Source organism: Brachyhypopomus gauderio, chromosome 9, assembly GCF_052324685.1.
Source record: "Brachyhypopomus gauderio isolate BG-103 chromosome 9, BGAUD_0.2, whole genome shotgun sequence".
NCBI classification, from domain to species: Eukaryota; Metazoa; Chordata; class Actinopteri; order Gymnotiformes; family Hypopomidae; genus Brachyhypopomus; species Brachyhypopomus gauderio.
The window spans coordinates 22,988,443-23,013,459 of NC_135219.1; the positions used below are offsets into that span (position 1 = coordinate 22,988,443).

General features: G+C 40.4%; 2 protein-coding genes across 6 annotated transcripts; both read right to left on the bottom strand.

Annotated features, from left to right (window-relative positions):
- Nucleotides 1–684: 684 nt before the first annotated feature.
- LOC143522576 (uncharacterized) lies at nucleotides 685–3,917 on the bottom strand. The gene is made up of 3 exons (XM_077016288.1): nucleotides 3,812–3,917; nucleotides 2,383–2,445; nucleotides 685–2,193 (listed from the first exon to the last, which is right to left on the bottom strand). The coding sequence occupies exons 1-3, from the start codon at nucleotides 3,843–3,845 to the stop codon at nucleotides 839–841; spliced, it is 1,452 nt and encodes a 483-aa protein (XP_076872403.1). The 5' UTR covers nucleotides 3,846–3,917; the 3' UTR covers nucleotides 685–838.
- Nucleotides 3,918–14,562: 10,645 nt separating this feature from the next.
- LOC143522577 (uncharacterized) lies at nucleotides 14,563–19,833 on the bottom strand. 5 transcript variants are annotated; one of them, XM_077016291.1, is made up of 6 exons: nucleotides 18,597–18,905; nucleotides 17,323–17,552; nucleotides 17,030–17,188; nucleotides 16,107–16,200; nucleotides 15,954–16,030; nucleotides 14,563–15,741 (listed from the first exon to the last, which is right to left on the bottom strand). In XM_077016291.1, exons 4-6 carry the CDS (start codon nucleotides 16,107–16,109, stop codon nucleotides 14,829–14,831), a joined length of 993 nt encoding a protein of 330 aa, XP_076872406.1. In that variant the 5' UTR covers nucleotides 16,110–16,200; nucleotides 17,030–17,188; nucleotides 17,323–17,552; nucleotides 18,597–18,905; the 3' UTR covers nucleotides 14,563–14,828. The 5 variants fall into 5 exon arrangements, with proteins under 5 accessions (XP_076872406.1, XP_076872405.1, XP_076872407.1 ...); XM_077016290.1 differs by lacking the exons at nucleotides 16,107–16,200; nucleotides 17,030–17,188 and adding an exon at nucleotides 19,769–19,833 and having other exon boundaries at nucleotides 18,597–18,725; XM_077016292.1 differs by lacking the exon at nucleotides 17,030–17,188.
- Nucleotides 19,834–25,017: the final 5,184 nt, after the last annotated feature.

The window sequence follows — 25,017 nt, forward strand, 5'->3', positions numbered from 1 at the left end:
TGCTGGTTCTCGTTTCCGAGAGTAAATATGCACTATTTACTGAAATTCGTACTATTTTATTATTTAGAACATTCCTTTATTGTTAGAATTAATATTAATTATACATTTTTATATATTAGATATTATATTTTTATATATTATATATAAATTAGACTTGCCTTTATTTATAAATTCTGTATATTTACATATTTCAGTATAAGAATGTCTAGAAATCCAGTTTGCAATCTGCAATCTAGAAATAAACTGTACCAAAATCATACCATTGCAAGCACTGTTTTTATTATACAATAAAAAAAGAACAATAATAAAAAGACAATTCTGGCGTCCACATCTGAAGCTGTGGAATTGATGTGGACGGTGCTCACGGCTTGAGAGCGGGCAGTTTGAGGGCGGGCAGTTTGGTGCTAGGCGACAGGGCCGGGAGGGGCGGAGAAAGGCCTTGGCCACGAAGCTTCAGCCTCTCGATCTTGGGTCGCCGTAACTGGATCTTCTGCTCGGTCTTGTCCTCCGAGGTCAGCTGCGTAACTGCCCTCTCTGCCATTGCTGTGGTCACAGGGTGACAACGAATCAAAAAGTAAGATACTGGAAGGGGGGAGTTTTTATATAAGCAGCCTTTGACTGTTACGCTGCTAATAATACAGCCATATAAATAGCACCTTCCAGTGTTGAAAAGACATCCTTGAATTATGCCGCTAATACAAAGTATGAGAAAGTCTTAGTATGTGTAGGATGAGAGAAATGTTAGTTGTAAGAACTACATTGGTCATAACAAAGCAGCTGTCTGCCCCCATTTTTTTCCACTTACTCTTGCGTATAGAAGGTGAAGTCACTCCTGGAGTTACTGATTCCTGGTCTTTAGGCCCATGCGGTTCATGAAGCCCATTAAAGACCAGTCATCTCTGGTAGGGGAGGTGTTGTGCTGCAGGCTCTTAAGGGGGACCCCGTTGGCTTCATTCTGCTGCAATGTGGTCAACCTCGTGGTCTCTGTCTCCTCCACCTTCTGCTGCAGTGTGGTGGACTTTGTGGTGTCTTTCTCTTCTCCCTGATTGGGAACAACAATGATGGAGCAGTCAGTGGCTGAAGTGGTCTTGCTGTGTGACTTTGGAAAGGGCCGCGTCCTGATGCGTCGGACCAACTGATTCTGGAGATTTTTTCTCAGTCTGTTCTTCAATTTTCTTGTGAAGGCCACGATCTTGGAAATATTTGGCCTACCCCGAACAGCTCGGTTTGAGAGATGCAGTTGCTTCGAGCATATTGGAAGCTCTCCTGCCGGAGAGGGTGTAGCTCTCTCCTGTGCTGTGTTTTTTTGAGTGCTCTCCTCATGCATGCCTCCCAGTCCAGGTGAGTCCTTTACCGCACAAGTTCTCCATGATGTTGGTGTCTGCAGGTTCTTGACTTTTTTGTCACCTGAGTCACCTTTACTTGGTTTGGGTCCAAGCTCATGGAAAACCTGGATGGACTGCGCCAATTGTTGAACAAGTTTCTTTCTACTTGTCTGGCTCACCTCAGTGGACCCAGCGTTTGTGGCAGCGGATGTTCCTGAGGTGACCTGTTTCCTGTTTTTTCCCTTTCCCTGGATGGTCCTGGCAACAGCCTGTTCAGCATCTGCCCTCTTTTTTTTACTCTCATTCTTATTATTGGCACCTTTCTCTTTCTTTCTCTTACTAATCTGCCTCTTCCCTGCATCTTTCCTCTCATGTTCTACTGGACTCTTACTCTCACATCTCAAATCTTCTCTGTTGTTCTCTTGGCTGCTGGCCTTCCTCTTCCTCTTGCTGTGTGCATGTGATGATTCAGGGTCTCCCACCATCACTGACGTCTTAGGGACTCCGAGTTCTGTGACGTCCTTTCCTGTGGTCCAGTCATTGTCTTTATGACCTAATCTCTTATGTTGAGGTGAATTGCAGGACCCTTCTTCCTCTATCATCTTTCTGAGTCTGGCTTCAAAGTTCCCAGGATCATACACATCAAAACTTATTTTACGCTTTGCCTGGTCTGTCCTGCTCTCCTCCTGTTTCCTGAGTGGGACAAAAGTGCTCTGTGGGCTGGGCATGGTCTGGAGCTGCTGACTCTGGCCAAAGGCTGAGTGGGGGAGTCCTCCTAGAACCATCAGGTTTGGTTGTGGGTAATTCCCATAATACGTCCACGGAGACACCAGTGGGGGAACCACACCTCCAAATGTTGGGATGTGTCCTATCCAACAGAAATACTGGCATTGTAATATTGTGTTTTCACAAATTTAAGGTGGATGCATTGTTGAATACAAACGTATATACTTTAAAACATTTACATTGAAAGTTAGCATCTTAGGATATGTGTTTCTTAGTCAGTTTTGATCTTTGTAATGCTATTATTAAGGCTTCGTAAGAAATGTTAACCTACCAGCAGCTCTGACAGGATGGACTGGAATGTTCTGGACAGGGTTACCCATGAATAGTCCATTTCCTGTTCACAAATTATATTGATTCTTAAATTATATCCAGTCATCTTACAACAGTTCTCAGGACACTTATTTTTTTTAATAGATAAGAATTACTATTTGCAGGGTTGCCAACTCTCACGCATTGAGCGTGAGACACACGCATTTAACCGTCTTCACACGCTCTCACGCCACACATCCGATTTCTCACGCTGAAAAAAAATCTAGTTTATTTACCTCTGAACAGTCCTGCACGGATCCGTTTTTTGAGACCCGCACCCACCCATATCCGCAGAGTACAGCACCCACCCACCCGCGAACCCGTGGTTCAAAGTTAAATCTGTACCCGCCCGGACCCGTTAATATTTTACCCATTACCCACCCGTACCCGTGAAAAATCACACAAATCGAAAGTATTGCTATAGAGCACTTTATTTTACAATGCGCCTCTGAAAAAACGTCAGTACAACACAAAATAAAATCTAATGTTGCGGTGCAGGAACAGTAGGCTATTCCTATCTAAAAGTAGCAACTGGTAAAACGCAAGAAAATGTATGTAGCCAACCGGTGCCATAACACAATGCAAAACGAGAGGGAACAAATGCCAGTATAACAACTAAATAAAATCGCATAGGTTCACAGTGGTAGTAGTTTCCTATCTGCTGTGGTGGGAGCAGCACGCTAAGTTCTCTCTCCTCATTTTTCTTTGTTCTAGCACGGCCACCCATTTAGCTTTGAAACCACCAAGCAAGCTACAATAAATGCCCGGTACTGCGTTATAACCAGCCTCTGCTCATGTTTCCGCTGGAAAAGAACCGAAGTTTGGGTATTACCCCAGAACGGGTGAAGAGTAAAGTTCAGCCCGCTCTGGCCAACGGAGCTACGGTATAAGTAAGCTCCCCTGAGCTTCGCCACCACCATCGGGAGGCGCTAATCAGGCAAAAGGTAACACTATGTTCATTACGTAGCAAATAAAAGCCTACTAAAAATGACCACATATTCATGTGCTACCCACCCGTATTTAACTTACCCGCCCGCATACCCACCCGTAAAATTGCGGTATGTGTAAAACCCACCCGTTTCAGCATATTACCCGACCCGGTGCAGGACTCTACCTCTGATCCATATGATTCAATGAGTTACTAGTTCGCTCTGGCACCAACCACTGGCGATCGATCGCGATATAATACTTAATTTGTATCCGTTTTACACCCCGCCCGGTGACAATTTAACCCGCCACCCGTCAACAACTTACGTTCGCAACCCCGTCAATAATTTACACTCGACCCCCCCTCCAAGTTCAAATCTCACTCCAAGTGAAGTTCAGAAGTTGGCAACCCTGTATTTGTCATTTTACAAAAGAAGAATACGTGAAATGGAGTCTCACTATACCTGTGTACAAAAGGTGGTTGTCATCAAAACTCATATCGAAAACACAATCTTAATCAAAAGTACAAACTTTTGAGGTGAGAAAGTTCTGTTTGTAGATATACACGTGTGAATAACATTTATATGGCGCGTTTTTGACGCAACAATTGATTTCGAACTAAATGTAGGCTTACTGTTGTCATAGTAATTTATCAACAGAACAGTGCTCAAGTGTTCTATTGATTAATTACCATGGCAACAGTAAGCCTACATTTAGTTCGAAATCATTTTTTGTTACAAAATAAATGAAGAAAATTCAAGACATTCATAATGAATATGCTTTAATACGGACTGTGTCTTCCGCCAAAAAGTAGTTCCACAACAAGTGAACTGAACAGTTCCCTGGCCTACCTAAAAAATAAAATAATGATTAACTACAAGACAGCTGCTGATACTGTAAAGCTCACCCTTTGTAGTGCAGATAGAGCCATATAACTGCCTAAGTATTAAGTTTAAGCTCAGCCTTTTCAAATGTTCCCAAATTGACCTTAAAGTCATTTTGTAAGAGCCAGTTCATGAAACACTTTGTAGCCCACTTTGTCAAATTCTATTTTGTTCATTTCGAGCCAGTTCCAGTGCGTTCAGTTGTTCTCACAAACGCTAGAACACTTAGAACACTTCTAAACCAATCAGATTGTGAGGTCGGAACTAATTTGTATAAAATCCCTATAGCGCACGGCCTCGAGTGGATTATTCTTTTTATAAAATACAAAATACAATATAACAAAATGCTCCAATGTTTAATGATATGAAGTTGATTTGTGTGTGCAGTAAATAATTCTTATAGTTCTTCTGTGAAGTAGTTAGGGTAGTTTGGTTATGGTTTCCATCTCACGACATTTAAAGAGTAAACAATTAACATTTCTACTGCGCGTGATTTAGAGACTCTGGTGCTCAACCGGTGTGACGCTCTTCTTTGCTGGTACGGCAGTGGTGCTTGACTCTGGGAACCTTATTCTGAGGGGGCGTTTCACTGGCCAATTCCCTATTAAACAAACTAAATAAATTATTCTATAAGAGGAACAGTGAGTAAGTGCACGAGTGAATTGTAAATAGTTTAATATTTGCCCATGTAGCTGGTGATTTTAGTAGACATGGCTGTGTCATTTCTGTTAGCTTGTAGCATCAATATTTTGATAGCTAGCTAACTAGCAAAAATAATTTCAAAGTTACCAACATTGTCAGCTCAAACTGAAAAATGTTTGTAAATTGTTCTTAGACAATATATTAAAACATTGCTTAGCATAATACAATTTTTTTAGCACCCCGTTTAACAAAAATATCCCCTCAATTGTATTTTCATGTTTCACTATGCTTTGACAAGGACTTACAACCAGAAATTGCAATGCTTTGTTTCAGTGTGTTAGTGTATTAGACTGGAGAGACTACCATTAACTTCTGTTGTGACTTCATCATTCCATCTGTAACTAGGAGTTACGTTTATTCTGGCAGCACTTCACGCCACATGTCCCTGCTGTCCATGGTGCTGAAACCTCAACCTCCACAAACAATCTGGCTCTAGTCAGTCATCTTACATCTTACAGTCATCACCACACATTGCACTTCTCCCTGAGATTCTTCTCTCAATACAGCTTGCTTTTGTCCATATCACAGTATGACAATAACACAATCCCTCTCAGGACTTCTCACACCCTCAGGTGTTCTTGAGTCTTTGCATTCTGCCTTTAATGCCCAAGGCTCACAGACATTGGAAAACTACATTTTACATCACATCACAGATGTAATTAACAGCATTTCCATGATCACCTTTAGGTTGACTCTCTGTTGAGGGCCTATATACCAACAAATTTTTATCTTCGAGAGGGACCTCAGCAGTTAGTCTTACTGATCAATGTTGTCAAAACATCACAAAATGTAGCAATTGCTGAATGTACAATGTGTAGAATCATTTTATTCTTGTTATATGAACACGTAGGCTAAACGATTGCATCAGATCAAAGACATACATACCCAGAGATCTTGTCATTATCAACCTCTTCTCCAAATTATGAATATAAAAACATTTATGTTTTAAGTTGAATCAGTCAGCTGATCTAAGGCTGGCTTAATTGGGTAGTGTATGGGGCCTAGGATGTGGTTGTTATGAAAATATTTTTTTCTTCATTATAGCTCTGAACTCTGGAATATTGGTGTGCTGCAGGAAGTAATTCAAGGCTGGTGTCCCTTGTTTTGGAATGTGGTTTTCCTTCTGCAAATGGTTCGTCATCTGTTCAGGAATTCATGCAGCAAACTGTGGTTGTAGTGGACTGATGCATGTGTGCATTTTCCTGGTGCTTGAAAACAGAACAAATCACACCACCACCACTCCAGACCCAATCAGGGAGGGGTTCAACTCATATATGGGTTTAGCTCATTCAACACATAGATGTTAACATGACAACACTCTGACAACAATATTAGAGAATTAGAGACATACATAAAAGAAGAAGTGATGTGAATGATAAATAATTCTAATCTTATTCTTAAGAGCCCTACACTTCTTGATGGTCAATAATAGTAGTCCAGGACTGTGGAAATACAGCCATAGCAGGGGGGACTTCGGGGTGGTGAGAGGAGCCAGGGCAGTGGGTTGATCCTTCCTCATAACTGGGTAGGCAGGAGGTGGCTGGCTTAGGGGGGATAGCAGGAAAGGCTTGTCTCTCCGCGTCTCAATATTTCTCGGGTAGGAGGGCAGCCAATTGGAAAAGAAACAGGGGCGATTCGCTGTGCATGGGACTATATGTGGGACAGAGGACATTTAAACATTTCTAGAGTGTGACAGCAACTCCAGCATTAAATTATTACAGCCCAGCTAAAAGGGCAGAACCAGAAATTAACACAGACGTGGGAGCATCCTGAGACATTGGCATCCATCCACTACACTGTCAACCAACTGCTAAACTAAATAAGTAAATGTTAAACCTAGACTTAAAGATTGAGACTGTGTCACAGTCCAGTTAGTTGGGGGATCTTATTAGAAAAGGCTCTTCTACTTGCTGTTACCTTATTAATTATTGGAACTAATAAGAAGCCAGCATGTGATCATAGTAGATGTGGGGGTTCATAGTCCAGTAGGATGCCAAGATTTTGGGCTACTGAGCCAGGTGTAATGGGGTAGTCTGCCAGATTTAGCATTAGATCTGGTATTTTCTGTCTTGCGGCCTTTGGGCTCAGAAGGAGAACCTCAGTTTTGTCACTATTAAGTTGGAGGAAGTTTAGCGACATCCAGCAGTTAACATCTCTTACGCAGGCCTCAATTTTTCCTAATGTGGATTTGTCCTCATGTTTGGCTGAAATGCAAAGTTGGGTGTCATCTGCATAGCAGTGAAAATTGACACCATGTTTGCTTATAACTATGCCCAATGGTAGCATATATAACGTAAATAATAGTGGATAATAGAGATGTGAGTTGCCAGGTTATTTTTTTTACTTGAGTTGAAGGTTGCTTTTTTTCTAATTTTTTCAGAGTGAGGTTATGCTTTTGCAATTAATAAAATAATAATTTAAAGGCTTTTAACATATTTTACCCAGGGGTGCCAATATTTCTGGAGGGCGATGTATCAAATATGGGATATTGTCACAATTTGTGACAAAATCATCCTTCAAAAGTTATTCATGTAGATTATTTTCAAAAACCTTTGCTTATGCACATTACATGACTGACTGGTTGGCCCATGAATAATTGTTTACAAGGAAAATAGTGAATCCCTCAAATTATATACTGGATACATTCAACCTAAGACATGTTAACCTGTAACTCACTAATAATGGTTACATGAGTAACACTGAAAGTAAACCAGAAGACAATATGACTCCCTTGCAATTAAAAAACAAAACGATGTTCCTGATTCACTTCTTGTTAAGGCTCCTTATTCTGTCCAGCTGTCTGTGGTCTCTACTCCAGGGAGAAGCACTGGAGACCTACATGATGGAGAGTAAGAAAGAGGCAGAAAAGCAAAATAAAGACCAAACACGGTTCAGTGTTTTTCTGAGAAATGAGTGATGTGTTAGGGTTACACAAATCTCAAAAGATGAAACATCAGATGACCTGAAAACGCCATCCGTATTGATGGAAATACCCTTAAACTCTCTGCTTACCCCTGTTTGCTGCAAAACACACACAGAGTAAAAATAAGTAAAAATGCCTTTAGAATTAATTTTACAAAAAACTCACGAATAAGTCTAAATGCAATCAGGCAGGAGGAAGCACTAATATATAATAATAAGCACTAATATAATAATAAGAGGAAGCAAAAATATTCTGTACTGATGACGCTGTGCTGAATTACCAGAGGACATGATGATGAGTCTGATTAATGAGACAAGCTAGTTAAAACCATTTATAGTCCAGACTCTTAGTTACCTTAATGGCATTTGATATAGAAGAGATGATGTTGCACCACGTGACCAGCGTGAATGGTCCATGTAAGGTTCTCTTTATGTCAAGGAACTTGAAGGTGCAGATCTTCTCTACTGAGAACCCCACAGGTTCATCAGGTCCCTCGTCACACAGCAATATTTCCCTGAGGCATATTAAGTAGCAGTTCTTCATCTTACATCTCATGAGACCTGCCTCATCGTTTTATGAAGTTTGTTGTCTAAAGAGGTACATTCACAAGCACTACACTGGCTAGTGGGGAGCAGTGGATGCACCATTTTTTTCTTGCGTGAGACACAGTAACATTTTGTCAAAGCTACGAGCTAAACAGAAGAACTGCTTTGCTGTTGGCTGGTCAGAGGTCCAACATGCTACTGCACTGGTGTCTTTATACTTTGTTTTCCAAATAGTTGTAAGTAAGTGTGTCATACAGTGGGGAAAATAAGTATTTAGTCAGTCACCAATTGTGCAAGTTCTCCCACTTAAAAAGATGAGAGAGGCCTGTAATTGACATCATAGGTAGACCTCAACTATGAGAGACAAAATGTGAAAAAAAAAATTGAGAAAATCATTTTGTCTGACTTTTAAAGAATTTATTTGCAAATATATTTGCAAACTGTATTTATTGTGTATGTATTGTGTAACAGTGTCCTGTGTCATAACTACATCTCTGCTGTTTGTAACAAACCAAACTGTGAAAATCGGGTAAAGATTCGCAGAGTTGTGATTATTATAGTTATATTATACTCAGGGCTCTCAAGTTTTGAATTCATTTCAGAGTGTGAGAGTGGGTGGCGAACGTAAGTTGTTGAGCGGGGCGGGGGGGGTGGTGAACATTGTTGTTGTATTTCGCGATCGATCGCCAGTGGAGGGCGACATATATATATGGATCAGAGGTAAATAAACTAGATTTTTTTTTTCGCCGTGTGAAATCTGAAGTGTGGCGTGAGAGCGTGTGAAGACGGTAAGATGCGTATGTCACACGCTCAATGCGTGAGACTTGAGAACACTGTTATACTCCTTTTTCAGTACAAATATATGTACTTGGAGCGCAAGGGAGACCCATCCAATATGGCGGCCACCTGTTACGTCAGCGCTAATAGGCGGTGTCAGTCCGTGAAGCGTCTATGTATATTATGTCTATGGCACCATCCACCACTGGACATACAAGCACACACACATTCATGCACACACACTCACACAACTGTTGTTTTGAACATCAAGAGACACACACAGTCACACATGTACAAATGTATTGGCCTTCAAATGTACTTAAGTACTGAAAGTAAAAGTAAAGGCTCTAATATTTAGCACTATGAACTGCATGAAAAACGATGGTAAAACTAATCAGCTCTTAGGGCGCACTCACACGGGTCATTCACAGTAAAAAAAAAAGTGTCTCTTGGTCTCTGATGGGTTGGCCACCCCTTTTCATCATTTACCTCTTGCCCCATGGCAATATATTTGGCTCATATAATATTGATTTACACTGCTACGCAGATGATACCAGCTCTACTTATCTGGTAAACCAGGCACCTGTTCCCACGCTCATCCCTTTCAAACTGTCTATCTGAAATAAAAACCTGTTTTGCATCTAATTTCCTAAAACTTAATAGTGATAAAACTGAAATGTTGCTCTGTGGTTCATAATCTACAATATCTAAAGTTCACAGTTTCTCCATGCCAATTGAGTCTGGGTGTCATCCTAGATAGCACTTTATACTTTCACTCGCACATCAGTAATATAACCCAGTCTGCATCTTTTCATCTGTGTAACATCAACCGTCTACACCCCTCCCTCACCCCCCATACTGCATCTATACTTGTTCATAGCCTTGTTACCTCCCGTATTGACTACTGCAATTCTCTCCTGTTTGGCCTTCTGTATAAGTCCCTCCATAAGCTTCAGCTGGTTCAGAATACAGCTGCTCGTATTATTTCTAAAACTCCTTCATTCCAACACATTACAACAACTCCACTTCAACAACTCCACTGGCTTCCTGTTAAATATAGAATACATTTCAAAATCTGTCTCTTTACATTCAAGGCCATCCATAATCTTGTCCCCCCATATCTGTCAAATCTTCTCAATATTGCATCTTCCTCCCTCTCGCTCAGATCCTCCTCTTCCACTCATCTCTCTGTGCCTCCTGCTCGTATGAGTACCATGGGAAGCAGCTTTCAGTCGCTCTGCTCCCAAACCCTGGAACTCCCTCCCACCTGACATCCATAAAAATTGATTCTCTTCCTCTTTTTAAATCTAGACTCAAAACTCACCTGTTCAAAATAGCCTATTCCCTGTAATTTACTTTATTGTCTATTGTATGTTTTATGTCCTTTGGTGCGTATTGTGTTCTCTCCCTAATTTGTTTTATTTATTTCTTGTAAAGTGTCCTTGAGTGTTGTGAAAGGCGCTTTTAAATAAAATGTATTATTATTATGATGTATACAATGCTAATATCGGAATTATTTTAATATACACAAAGAAGCGGTTTGCTGCGAGATATTGTTAGGTTTCTCATTAAATGGCTTCAATAATATCTAAGTATAATCATGCTCTGGAGCTCTGTTCACTGAATTCCAAACACATGTTCCCATGAAGCTCAGCCAATCAGAATGAGCGCTCCAGGTCCTTCACTAACTCCGCCCCTCACTGTCTCTGCTCTTTGCAGGAGCTGGAGGAGAGCTTCCACATTAGCAGGATGGAGCAGATCGCCTTTGAATTCAATGTGCTGGTGTCTCTAGAGATGGTCCTCTACCTGCCCGAGAGCAGGTCACAACGCACTACCACCTGAGCCTTCCAGTCCCAGCCAGCCCAGCCAGAACTGACGCCCCCTTTGAGTGGGTGTGGTTTTGCAGACCGGCCTCAGGGAGGACTTCAGCACAACACTAAGTGCTTGTGGGTTAAATTGAACATTTGTTCTTGCTTTTTGTGTTTGTTTTTAGGTCTTATGCGAGGGTAATTAAATGACAGTAATATTAGCTAAAGCACTTAAATCAACTCTAAACACTCAAATAATAAGAGAGATTTCCTTAAACCTCTCTTTAAACATTATCTGTAGAACCAGCCTGCGCACCACGGACTTGTGCTAATGGGCCGCCCAATGGAGGATGGGTTCCCTTTTGAGTCTTGGTCCTCCCAAGGTTTCTTCCTAATCCCCACCACCATAGGGAGTTTTTCCTTGCCACTGTCGCCTTGGCTTGCTCATTAGGGATCTGGACCCATACGATTGTAAAGCTGCTTTGTGACGTGTTGTGAAAGCTATATAAATAAATTTGACTTTGACTATACAACAAAAATAACTTCTATGTTTAATTTACAGTAGAACTATAATCCACACACTTCTTTGATTGGTGTATTTTTAGGCACACTGAAACAGCATATATAATTTACTATAGCTATAAATTATTATACATCTAAGCATTCCTGCTTTTAACCTATTAATGGTGATTATGTGTATAATTTTATGCAATGTATGTTTTTTTTTTAATAGTTTGTCACTTGTACTACATCACTGTCCCACTAGTGGGCAGTATTTGACAGGGAGCTGTGTTGAGACCAGAGACCGTATGTCATGGGTTAAAGCAAGAAATTTTCATTTGACTGAAAAAATTTTCCTGGCAAAAGACAATGCCAGCAATTACTGAAAATCTTTTGCCTAATTCTACACAATAAACACATTTATAAAGTATATTTATCTAAACAGCCTGTGTAAGGAGAGAAGAGAGAATGAACACCTGAGCAATAAATGTACATAAATGTGTATTTAATGGGAGTTATCTGGGGGTCCTCTTCCAGAAAATGATTTAAAGATCAAGTCAAATTTAGTGAATCCTGGTGAGAGGTATGAAGCTCTCTTGTTTTTATCAGATTCACCATCGCAAAAACATAAGCCGTAAGATTACATGCTTTAAGTAGGTATGTTACAAAAAAAATTAACACCACTGGATAGAGTTTTTAAATACAAACAGAACAACACCATCCATGTTAAGCCTGGTTTAAGCCTTTATACTTGACGCAGCACGAGTGGCGTGAGCAGCGCGAGGGTCCGCACGCCGAAAATGACGTAATCGCGGTGGCTCCACCCGTGCGCGAGAGCCTCGCAGTTTTGTAACTTCGCGCGCACAGCGCTTCAGCGCTGTGAACCAAGTCATGTTTGCCGGGTTCATACACCTTTATAAGGTGGAATTAAAGCACTTGTACGTCACTTTCAAGGTCCATTTCAACGCGTTCTCAACGTTAAATTTAAGTTAAATATTTATACATATACTCGAAATGATTCGAAATAATTCGCTTTTTATCACATTATTTAATGGTGGTTTATTTTCAAAACGCCCAATCTTAACGACTTCACGTTCTCTCATGTTTCGTCCTGGAATTACAAGAGGCTCGTATTTGTTAACGTAATAACTGTTCAGTCAGACAGATATTTGTTGTGAAACGAAGTAGTTACATTTTCAAGCATTTTAAAGTACTTTAGCCTAAATTCCAGCACTAATGCAACATTACAATTGGTCAGGTAAATGTTCATTCCCCTGTTTTTGAGGGGTGTTTCTTTATACTACCACATATTGCTTCGGACTACACTGCAAAAAGAATGTGACGCAGCAAGTAGCCTCCGCCGTTCGCGCAGGTGTACAGAGTCGCGCGCTACGGTCACGCCAGGCAGGAGGGGGGTAAAAACTTTTCTACATAACATCCGCAAATCTGAAGGCGGAATGAACCGCAAGTCAATCAAATGACACCGCCGTCATCAGTGATGGCTAAGTTACCTTGAGAAAGTAATCCGATTACTGATTACTCCTTTTAAAAGTAACTTAGTTACGTTACATATTACTTGATTTTAAAAGTAACTAAGTTAGATTACAAGTTACTTTAGTAGTTACATTCAGCAGCAAAATAAAATTTTCCAATACTCACTTTATTGGAAGTGCATTTTTAACAGTAACAATGTATTGAAGCAGGTTCGGTAACCGAGGCAGAAACTGCTTAATCCAAAAATCCCGAGGAGGGAACCCCCCCCCCCCCCCAGTGTCACTTAAAGGGCAAGACTCTCCTGACATTACGTTTGTGTAGCTGCGCGGTATTTATTTGTAAATTTATTTGTAAACGTAATACAAGCGAACTGGGGTGGGTTTCCCGAAACGTTCGTAGCGCCAAGTACTTCGTAACCTCGTATGAAACGTACGAGGTTAAGAAGTACTTAGCGCTACGAACGTTTCGGGAAACCCACCCCTGTTCAGTCAGACAGCTTGTGAAACAAAATACCATTACAACTTCAAGCATTTTAAAGTAGGTGACGTTAGTCAAAATTCCAGCACTTTTCAAACGTGGAACACAGTGCAACATTAAAATTCTTCAGGTAAATGTTCCTTCCCCTGTTTTTGATGGGTGTTTCTTTATACTACCTACCACATATCGTTACGGGAGGACACTGCAAAAAATGACTTGTAAAACGCGCTCGCGCTCTCACAGGGTCGCGCGCAGCGTGCGGAGTCGAGCGCTACGGTCAGACGCAAAAGTAGAACTGAGCCAAGAAGAAAGCAAAAATATATATTTTTAATAGGGAAAATAAAAATAGTAACGCACAGTTATTTGGATAAGTAACGTTAATCTGATTACTGGACTGGAAATAGTAGCGCGTTATATTACTAAGTAACGCGTTACTGACATCACTGGCCGTCATCCATCCAGCGCTGATGAGCGCCAGTGAGAATCATATTTCGGCCACAAAACAGATAGCACGCGCGTGTGTTGTTTATTATGATTTGACGGATTTTTTCCCCAAAAAAATCAAATGACGGAAATCCGTCGTAGTGACGGAGAACTTTAACCCATGCCGTATGTATATATTATATATACATATACTCTCAGAGGGCCTAAAAATATTCTTAAAACATAAATATATATAATATAATTTATCCAATTTTATTTAATCCACTTACAGTTTGACAATCGACATCTAAACAATTAGAAAAATATAAGCAAATACATTATTCACCCGTGTCAATCCAGAATTAGACAGATGATGTAATGTGAATTATGGTGATTTATTTATTTATTTTTTCTCTAACCTTAAAATGATCCCTTTAAGGTCACGGGTCGGCAACCCGCGGCTCCGGAGCCGCATGCAGCTCTTTATCCCTCTGATGCGGCTCAGCTTTTGAATTGAATTAATGAGTATTTAATTAACGTATATTATTTTTGAGACTTTAAAAAATGTTCGGGTGGAATTTCACAAATGTCCGGTATTTACTTTCGCTTTGCTTGAGTGACATGTCATCGTCACTGAAATAAATTTCCAATTATTTTGCTTTTGTGGCTCCGAGTCAAAAAGGTTGCCGACCCCTGCTTTAGGTCATGCTAGTCTGTAAATATTGGCTGCAATGTTAAGGTACAGTGCAATATGATTATTGTATAAAATGCTTTCACTTTTATATGTAAAATTGACACAACACAATACAACATTATGTATTTCTTAACTTTTACTGTATTTGTAAAAAAATTTTATGAATACAATAGTAATACAATTGACAGAATAAATTGAAATTGTTTTAATTGTTCATGAGTTCATGTCTTCATTATGATTTTCTATTGCTTGGTCATAGAGAGGTATTTTGGCATGTAAGTGTTAAAGAAAAACATGGCAAGATATCATCATGGGCACAGATAACTAAATCACACCACTGCATACCAGTAATCAATAACTGGAACTGGATTTGCCAATAATAACAATGGCTCTCCTTCAATTTGTGTAGGCCTTGTGCCACTTTGAGGAATTTGCAGTCTACATAGCTTTGTGCATTTGGGCACTTAATTTCAACAAGCCCAAATGATGGACGCTCAAGTGTGTCATATACAAGTCCATCAGGTGATGCACCCAGCCAAGATGCATCTGGATGAATCACTAGCCCACACTTGGTCAAGTTCAAGTTTTTCAGAACTGCATAGTCCTTTAAGGCCCCTGTTTCCATTTCAAGTCCTCTCTTCATGTGTGCTGTTTGTCGTGTCCCTCGGATTATCCTTTCTGCCAGGCTTTCTGCAGCACCTGGACCTCTAACGTGGCTCACCTCTCTGAAATGTGAGGCAGTCACTCTTTCTCTCCTAAGTGAATGCCACTCAGGTGTAGCACTTTGGGATCTTGTTGCCTCCTCAATAAGGTGTGATTGTGACAAGGTCACAGAAAGTGAGCTTAGGTGTAGCTGTTCTTGGTGTGTTGGCACAAATGAATATTCAGGTGGGCTTAGATGGTAACATTCTAGTGGCAGACTCGGGAATGGGGGTGCATCCTCATGTATGACAACACTGTCAGATGGAGGTGGTGGTTGTTGATAGGACAGTACACTGCCAACTTGTACCTTCCCAAAGATGGAGTCCACAAGTGGCTTGTCAGGCGAGATGTTCATTGTGCAGATGAGTGGAAGAGAATCTGCTTTGATTCCAGCGTAGACTGGTCCATGATTGAGGGTGGCCGGGTGTGGGAGCTCACCGCTGTAGCCCTTGAAAAGTGTACTTCTGAAATAAAAGAAGAGTGAATAACATTTATTTTTACACATTGTAATCTGTTCACCAGCACAACTGATTGTGAATCACATATCACATGTCATCTGAAGTACAACGAGGCTAAATTAAATCTTGAAGAGAACAGGGTCTTATCAGATGATCAAAAGCATTCATTTTTTTTTACCACACACTGTAATCTGCCTATTAAATTTGGTACTACATACCTAACTCCACTGGCTGTAGTAGCACCTGGTTTTGGCTTTAGGACAACCATGGCATCCACGGGTCCAGGCTTCACCCCCTATTAATTTAAAAGATGGTGTTAGTAAAGTGACTGTGATACATTAACTAACATTAAATAATGAAATAAGACAAACCATTGTTGGTGGTTTATGCCACTTCTGTTCTGTCTGTGTGCATGAAAGGACAGGAGGGATCGACAGACATGCCAGATTCAGAATAATGAGCAGTCTGGAAAAGCAATGCAACCAAGTGTTTGCAGATTCCGCAACTAGCAACACAAGAGCAGTTGCTCTTAATGAGCACAACTGGCATTGAATCACGTAATGTCATCTGAAATACACAAGAGGCAATATTTAATATCTTGAAAAGAAGACTTCAGCAATGTGAATAGGCGCAATATCTGTCCCATCATGTTGGTAGTGGTGAATGTCACTTGTCTATTGTCTCATGTAACGTTTGTGCTGTTTTGCATCACTCTTAAAACACTTGGCTATACTGTCTTTCTATTCTACAGTGTTGTGCATGGTTCAATCTACTAGTTCAGTGAGCAACTATAAACTAAATATATTTTAGATTTAAACTTCATTTTCACTCCAGATGAAATGCTTACACATAGGAGTGAAACAGGCCTACTTATATTTATATTATTTTGTTGTTTCCACCACCAACAACAGAACAGTGCAGGTTTTACTTCAACTGCTTCTTGAAGAGTGTTATCAGAATATGTTAATAGGTGTAAGTGTTGCAGCCATATGTTAATAAAGAAGTTAAGATGAAAGATTTGAAAGACAGATTGACAGATTTTAGAAAATGCAGTTTGAAGAAAAGCTGAGGTGGACTATATTCTGCTTTTGAGTCATAGAGGTAGATAACAATAGCTCGAACTGTAAAATAAACTCCCATTTTTTTACTATAGGCAAAATAGACTGCTAATGATTCCCACTCAGCTACTCTGCATTTGGCTACCATTGTAAGCTTTGAAAACCAATGCCTATGGTTATCACAGCTTACGTGAAGTAAGAGCAAGGATAAAAGATTGAACTTGTGTTGAACTCACTTTTGAACTTGTTCAACAGAACTTTGAACGTGACACTGAACAGAACTCGTGTCATTTTAACCAGTCCTACTCTCAGCTGGTGTGGCGTATCTGTTTTCTTCATAGATCTGTAGCAGTGAGCCCTCACTGTTATCTCGTTAGCCTTACTTTTGCCTGATACTTCCATCAGAAATACAAACATGTTTTAAAAAGGCATTTCTAGTACTAGGACAGGTTGGTTCGTTACTAAAAACAACATCACTTCATTAGACTGCCACCTCAGGCTAGCTAGCTAACTAGCGTCAGCCACTTACCTTCAAAATTGCAGAGGTAGGATGAAACGTAGAACTTGAAACCCTTTTCAAGTTGACTCTGTGTCGTTGTACTTGATGCTCTGACAATACGACGCACATCGTTGACGGTAAATTTCGGGAACTCCAACAGGCACCTTGTGAATTTAGACTCGGCCATGACATCGACACTTCCGCATACCAACCGGAAATACGGTACCATCCTGACACCAACGAGGAAGTGGTGCGTGCACCTAGGCCAATCAGCGCAATACCAGTTTCAAATGACAGCAAAATTGACCAATCATCTCTTCCCTCTTAGTGGGCGGGCTTAACTGTATGATAATTTCTGCCCGCTGTGGCGACGCTAGCTGTCGTTAGCGTTATTATTTATTTATTATTTACTTTTTTGTACATATGCTACTCAACTTGTTTAACTCTGATTCCTTGTATTACCACTTGTGCCTTGTTTTTGTTTGTAAGCGATTATTGTAAATAAAGGTAAAAAAAAGGTTATTGTAGCAGCCTGGCTGAGTTGGTGTTTTGGTTAGAATAACAGGAAATTGTGATATCACGTGATACTCAACTTTGGAACGTTTGGTTTAGAATGTTTGGTTGGGAAGGTGGAATGTTTGGATTCAGTTTTGATGCTGAAAAGCTCAGAACAAGTCGTACGACATTTTGCTGAGAATTACAAACCTAAATAATCTAACAAATCTTTCTATTTTTTCTAGATCTTTCTCTCTTTCTATTCTTTATATTTTTCAGGTGGAGAATGAGTTTTTACCCCAGGACAACTGACCAGCCAAGGCCTGGACAGGAACAGAACCACTTCAAAGACACACCAGGTTTTACCACTCATGGTGAGAAAAATACATTTTCATATACTGTACATCATTTTATACTTCTATGTAAGACAGTATATTAATTCTTATGAGTATGGATTTCCATAGGCTTATTCATAATAATTAAAAGTTAAATATACCCATTTATATAGTAGGTTTCTAAGGTTCAGAAAAATAACATGTATATTTATTCTACTGATGACTGTCAAGCTCTTTATTTCATGTGTACAGGATAATATAATTAATGGAGCATGGGTTATTTCTTTGATTTCTTTGACTCAGCACAATTTTCATAAATCCCACCATGTTACATATATGTATTAAAATTGTCCATGTGGCCATGGAAAAAGCAAATAAAAATATTTTTTTTTAAAAGAAACAGATTTCTAACATGACATCACACATTCTTAAGCATTTGAGCCTCACTGGGAGGCGTGCTGGGTTTCACTTTACCTGCTGTGGGATTTTCAGGTGTGCCCTACAACCCCCAAGCGACAGTGATCCACACGGATCCCTGTGGACCAGCACCCTTCCCTCACAGAAGGACGGCGGGACCCTCAGATGTCGGCCATGTTAACATCCCTGTAGAAGGACCACTCCACACTGGTACTGTGTAACACTGAAGATTACATGCGTATTCAACAAACCAAATAATCGTGCATGATGAAGTAGAAAAAAACATTTATTACATTTGTTTGTAAGGACTGGCAGAGGTGCAGAACCATCAGCTTTCTGCACATGACCTGACCAGTAAAACATCAGTTTTATCAGAAAATATGACATCACATATTCTTCAACATTGTAATGAATTCACATGGCACTGTAGCCCTGTGATTTGTTTGGTGTAGAGTAGAGCACTTTAGAGTGGGCACCTTGACCACCCACATACAGTGTGGGTGTACTGTGACACTCTTTATCTGATAGGCGGTTGTGTTTAGTCTAAGGTGATAATGCTTCGAATCATTGTTATACCAGCATAGTATAATACTGATAATACATGTATATGGATTACAGATGTCATTTTTCACTATTTTAGTACACCCCCAAACAATCTAAACAAAACATTGTCATGCTGCTTTGCTGGTTTCTGATACCTCATCTGGACTGTCTAGCAGTGTCTAGCAGAGGCGAGATGTGCTAGCTATGAGCAGAGCTAGGAGGTACTGTAGTTTGGCTCTTCAGTATCTACCAGTATCAGAATTAAAATAATTCTGAATTGTGCCAAAATAATTAAATTGAATCAAATTGTATTGAAATGTAAGATTTCATGATGCAATGAACTAAAAGAATCATAACTAAGCTAAACTAAAACTGGGTCACACATATACTGAAGCTCTGATAAATGTCTTCCTGCTTCTGGGCTCACGGATGCCCTGCTTTCAGATATTCAGTACTACTTCATTGTGCTGCCATTACATGAATTGTAGCAAGATGCATATGAGAAGTTGCCGTTCTCGGTCCATCTTGCTTGAATCATATTTCAGTGGCACTTTCAGATAAAGAAACATGCAACGTAGTACTAAGGCACTGAGAAATGTTATGGTGAGGTAATTTCTGCTAATGTCCTTATTCGCCCATGCAGGTGAAGTTGGCTCCAGCAGGTGTTCTAAACTGCCTGTGCTCACTTCACGCACGAGAGTGACCAGGTCAGGACTGATGAGGCCTTCTCCGCCCACCATCACAATGTTGCCTCCACTCACCAAACCTGCTGGCCGAGAGCCACTCCGTGCCTTCAGGCCTGCCAAAGGTGAGCTCACTCTTTTGCTCTCCTGGAAATGGCATCCAAACCATTTGTTGCAGCAACTACAACAAAAAAAGTAAAAAAAAAAAAAAGTATTAAAAAAGCAAAAACTGCTTTGAAAGCCCTATAGGGGAGACCGGGTATGGTTGTAACATGGGGAGAGTTGTAACACCATCAGTTCCACTGATCACGGATAAGATAGGAGTCATATGATCATTTCAGTATTTACCCAATTCCTCCCTGATCCCACATGGTGAATATCAAGGCTGTAAACAGGCACATGCCGATTCCATCGAGAAAAAACTGAATGTATTTCATGTTCCATTCTTTACTTTAGCTGTGATATGTTTGGTGTAGAGTAGAGCACTTTAGAGTGGGCACCTTGACAGCCCACATACAGTGACACTCGTTATCTGCTAGGCGGTTGTGTTTAGTCTAAGGCAGGGGTCTCCAACCTTTTTGAGACTGGGAGCTACTTCTTGGATACAAATTATTGCGGAGGGTTACCAGATTAGAATGCATCAATCGAACGAAAAGTTGGTTTGGGGGGGGGGGGGGGGGGGGGGTGGCGAGGCGAACGAAAGTTGCGTGTAATAATAATAGTAGCAAAAACATGACGTGGCGACTCATGACGTGGGTGACCCCTGGTTCATTCAATATTGACGGCAGCCTAACTTTTTGATTGACAGCTAATTGAGCAATAGCAAACGAGAGAGAGTGTGTTATAGTGAATATATGTACATGCCGTTACTTGACAACGCGTCCGCGGAGTGATACAGAGAACGAGAATACCGTGCTGTTATCACACATATCTGCAGGGTTAGAACACTTCTCAACCAGTCGGATTGTGAACTAACTGTTGTATAATTGGCGAATAATCATTTAGTGTTAGAAGGGGAGGGACAACTGTGAATTTTGATTGGACATGAATTTAAGTAGATTTCTCGATGGGACCAATTAGGTTTACAAATTTATATGTAATTCATTGGCCCTTTGGCGAGCTATTCGGAAAGGGGTGGCGAGCTACTGGTAGCTCGCGAGCGACGTGTTGGAGACCCCTGGTCTAAGGTTATAATGCTTCGAATCATTGTTATACCAGCATAGTATAATACTGATAATACATGTATATGGATTACAGATGTCATTTATCACTATTTTAGTACACCCCCAAACAATATAAACAAAACATTGTCATGCTGCTTTGCTGGCTTCTGATACCTCATCTGGACTGCTGCCAAAGCATATATCTATTAATCTTTGTAATCTATGTAACATGGCTTCTTTAAGTATTGGGTATCACCTGGCCAGCGTTAAGCAGTGGCATGCAGCAGCAGTCTGTGTGATATAAGGAGTTTGTGCTTTGTACCTACTTCTGTTGGCAAGGACAATGTGAGCTTACAAGCAAGACTAGACTTGAATGTTTTATTGCAGTCAGTTGATTGTGCCAGCACCCCACTTCCCAGAATGCCAATCCCACATGCCAAAATATCCATTATCATAATCTATTATTATTTAAAATGCAGTATGATCTGCAGGTCTTAATTTCATATGCTGGTCTGAAGATTGAACGTGTCCTCTACAGTTCTGTCTGTGTTTCATGTCCAGGTTCAGTGGAGCCTCCCCAGCTCCACTCTCCAGGGTGGAGGAGAGAGAGAGTGGGGAGACTTCACCGGAGCGGCAGACATCTTCAACCCTTGCTCCCAGACATCTTCGAAGCAGCTAACCCCAGTGATGCTGGTAGAGGTGACTTATTGATGTTGGCTTTACTTTATATGTCACTGAAATACCTGTACAAAATGTAGAATTTACAATATTGCATCATTTGTTTTGTGTTAAAATATTGCTAAATACGATATTTGGGAACAAGGAGATCAGTTAGTCAGAAACTTCACTCAGGTGTCAAGTGAACGGAGCTAAACTCATGAGCATGGATGCCCTTTCCCACGCAGGTTTGCCCAAATCCAGCCGCTTGCTACCTGGGAACCCCCCCGGGTATTTCCTACTGCCCTCCTACCCTCTGGTCACTCTTCCGGGAGTGCAGCGAGATACAAGCCCTCGGCGCAGAGACCCGGGCCCGTGGAGGGACAGTACTGGTGAGTGCATGGCTACGTTGCTAAGAACGTGCTAGGCACACACAGTGAGGCATGGCTGGTTATTTGGGTGCCCGCTTAAGTTAAGTTGGTCTTGCACTAAGCTTGTCTTGCACTTGTTCCCACGTCAGTGGTAAATTGATGAGCAGATCTAATTTTGTGGTCATATATTCTATATGAATTTAATTTTAACCAACAAATGTGCATATACGTAGATCATTTATAGTCACCACTTGTCAAATGTACAAAATACTTAAATTCAAATTTGATGATCTTCATCTGACATGGTTTCACTCAGTAATGGAACAGTGTCTAGCAGAGGCGAGATGTGCTAGCCATTAGCAGAGCTAGGCTAATGTATCTACCAGTATCAGAATTAAAATAATTCTGAATTGTGCCAAAATAATTAAATTGAATCAAATTGTAAAACTGGGTCACACATATACTGAAGCTCTGATAAATGTCTTCCTGCTTCTGGGCTCACGGATGCCCTGCTTTCAGTTATTCAGTACTACTTCATTGTGCTGCCATTACATGAATTGTAGCAAGATGCATATGAGATGTTGCCGTTCTCGGTCCATCTTGCTTGAATCATATTTCAGTGGCACTTTCAGATAAAGAAACATGCAACGTAGTACTAAGGCACTGAGAAATGTTATGGTGAGGTAATTTCTGCTAATGGCCTTATTCACCCATGCAGGTGAAGTTGGCTCCAGCAGGTGTTCCAAACTGCCTGTGCTCACTTCACGCACGAGAGGGACCTCGTCAGGACTGATGAGACCTTCTCCGCCCACCTCCCCAGTGGAAGCCCTGCAGGAGGAGAAGCCTGGCAGGAACCTCCACCTGGACCTCGCCCTCATACATGACCCAGATGAGGAGCCAGTGGACAAGGAGGAGGTCAGTAGGAACATATATCATGTTGTACATAGTTGGAGTATCTCAGTCTCAGATGCATTAGTTTAACTAGTAAGTAAGTTTATTTATAAAGCACATTTTTTATGACGGAGTCAACCAAAGTGCTGTATAGAGGCTAAAAAGTACAATATATGCCCAACTCATAAAGAAAAAACATGTAGAATTTTACATAGCATAAAACATTTAAAATACATACAAATACACCAACTGATTACACCAACTGATACAACATAACTGATAGATTTCTTTGGTTGCTGCCTGCAAATGTTACTCAAGTGTTGTACTTTCTGGATTTTAATGCATAAACACAGCATTGGTCCTAATATAAGCTGACAAACCTAACGTCTGTGTTTACATAATAAAGGCCCTGTAGCATCCCAGTATTAAATCTGACCATGCATGCGATATGCTTTGCTTAGGTGTCCAAATATGATGAGATGATGTTTCCTTCTGCTGATGCTACATTTGCGTTTATCTCAGTTGTTAAGGATATCAACATAGTCCTAGCACTATGAGAGGGAGCATTGTCTGGTTGAGAGTATCCATCTCACTTTGGGTATATGGTGGCTGTGAATAAATAAATTAACCTAGTTAAGATATGAAGAGTTTGGTTCCAAAACGCTATAAATCCATTTTGATCAATTTGAGTAAAAATGTGTTTTCTTTAAGTGGTAGGCTGAAAACCACAGTTTTTTGTTTCAAACTATCAAATACCATACTAAGGTTAAAAAAACACAAACAAATTAAATCAAGATTTTAATATTTAAAGATTTATTTAAAAAAAACAATTCATTTTTTCACAAAACGCAATAAATCCATGCCATGTTTTTTTCAAAATGTCTTATATATCCTTTGTCATTATTAGAAATTTTTTTTGACTGAATGTGCAAAATACAATAATAAATAACTGTAAATTGTACATCTTAATATAATAGTTTGACCATTGGGCCTAAAAACACAAATTCATATAATATATAAATTTATATTATTATAATATAATAACCCTGCTCCTAGCTTGGTTATGAACAACCCCCAGCAAACAGTGTTTGTACATGAGTCACAGAGCTAAATCTTTTCCACGTTTGATAATTTTGCGAGCTAAACGTGCGCACTTTAGCCAGTCCGTCTATTTCGCGGCAATGTAACGATTCTCGGTTAGGGGCTGGATAGTCTGCCGCTGATATTCTGCCGCCGACAGTGGGACTGGTCAGAACCTGGGCATTGATAAAATAAAATAAATATATCTCTTTTTCCAATAACTGCTATACGAACAGGCTCCTCTATATCATCAAAACCGTTCATTTTTGCGGACTTTGAGAGTGAAAAACGAGACATATTTTAACAAAGTAAGCTACATGAAATGCCGGGCGGCTCAACAGGTCGCGTGCTATGATGTTTACATTCCGTATCTGGTGGTGCACTGTGATTGGATGAGTGGAGATGTGGCGTACTGCGGGAAATCAGGATTGGCGATTGTTGCATTTTGGAAGGAAAGAGAGAAAGCAGGGCAGTATTACACGGCGGATGTGGCGTTTTGATAAAAATTGAATATTGGCTTTTCAAGAGTGGTCACATACCATTCTGATTCTAACTCTTTTTTTTTTTAACTGCATTTATCGCGTTTCGGAACCAAACTCTTCATATATTCTGGCATCAAGGCATTGATATGTAGTTAATAATAATAGACCCAGTAAATGTCATTTACCTAACATACAGGGAGGATCCAGCTTTAAACTGGGCAAAATTTGTGTTTCTTTGGTCATTCAATACTTGTATAGTATTGTTGTATGTACTTGTACTTGACGGATATAGTGGGTATGGGCAGTTGCACTTGGGCTGACAGACTCTTTATTTTTCAGATGATGAACTCCCTGCGCCTCTTGCGTAAAAGAGTGGCTAAGAAGCGGGCTAAGGTGAATGCGAGTGGCAGAGAAGCAATGTTGCCTCCACTCACCAAACCTGCTGGCCGAGAGCCACTCCGTGCCTTCAGGCCTGCCAAAGGTGAGCTCACTCTTTTGCTCTCCTGGAAATGGCATCCAAACCATTTGTTGCAGCAACAACAACAAAAAAAGTAAAAGAAAAAAGTATTAAAAAAGTAAAAACTGCTTTGAAAGCCCTATACTACAAA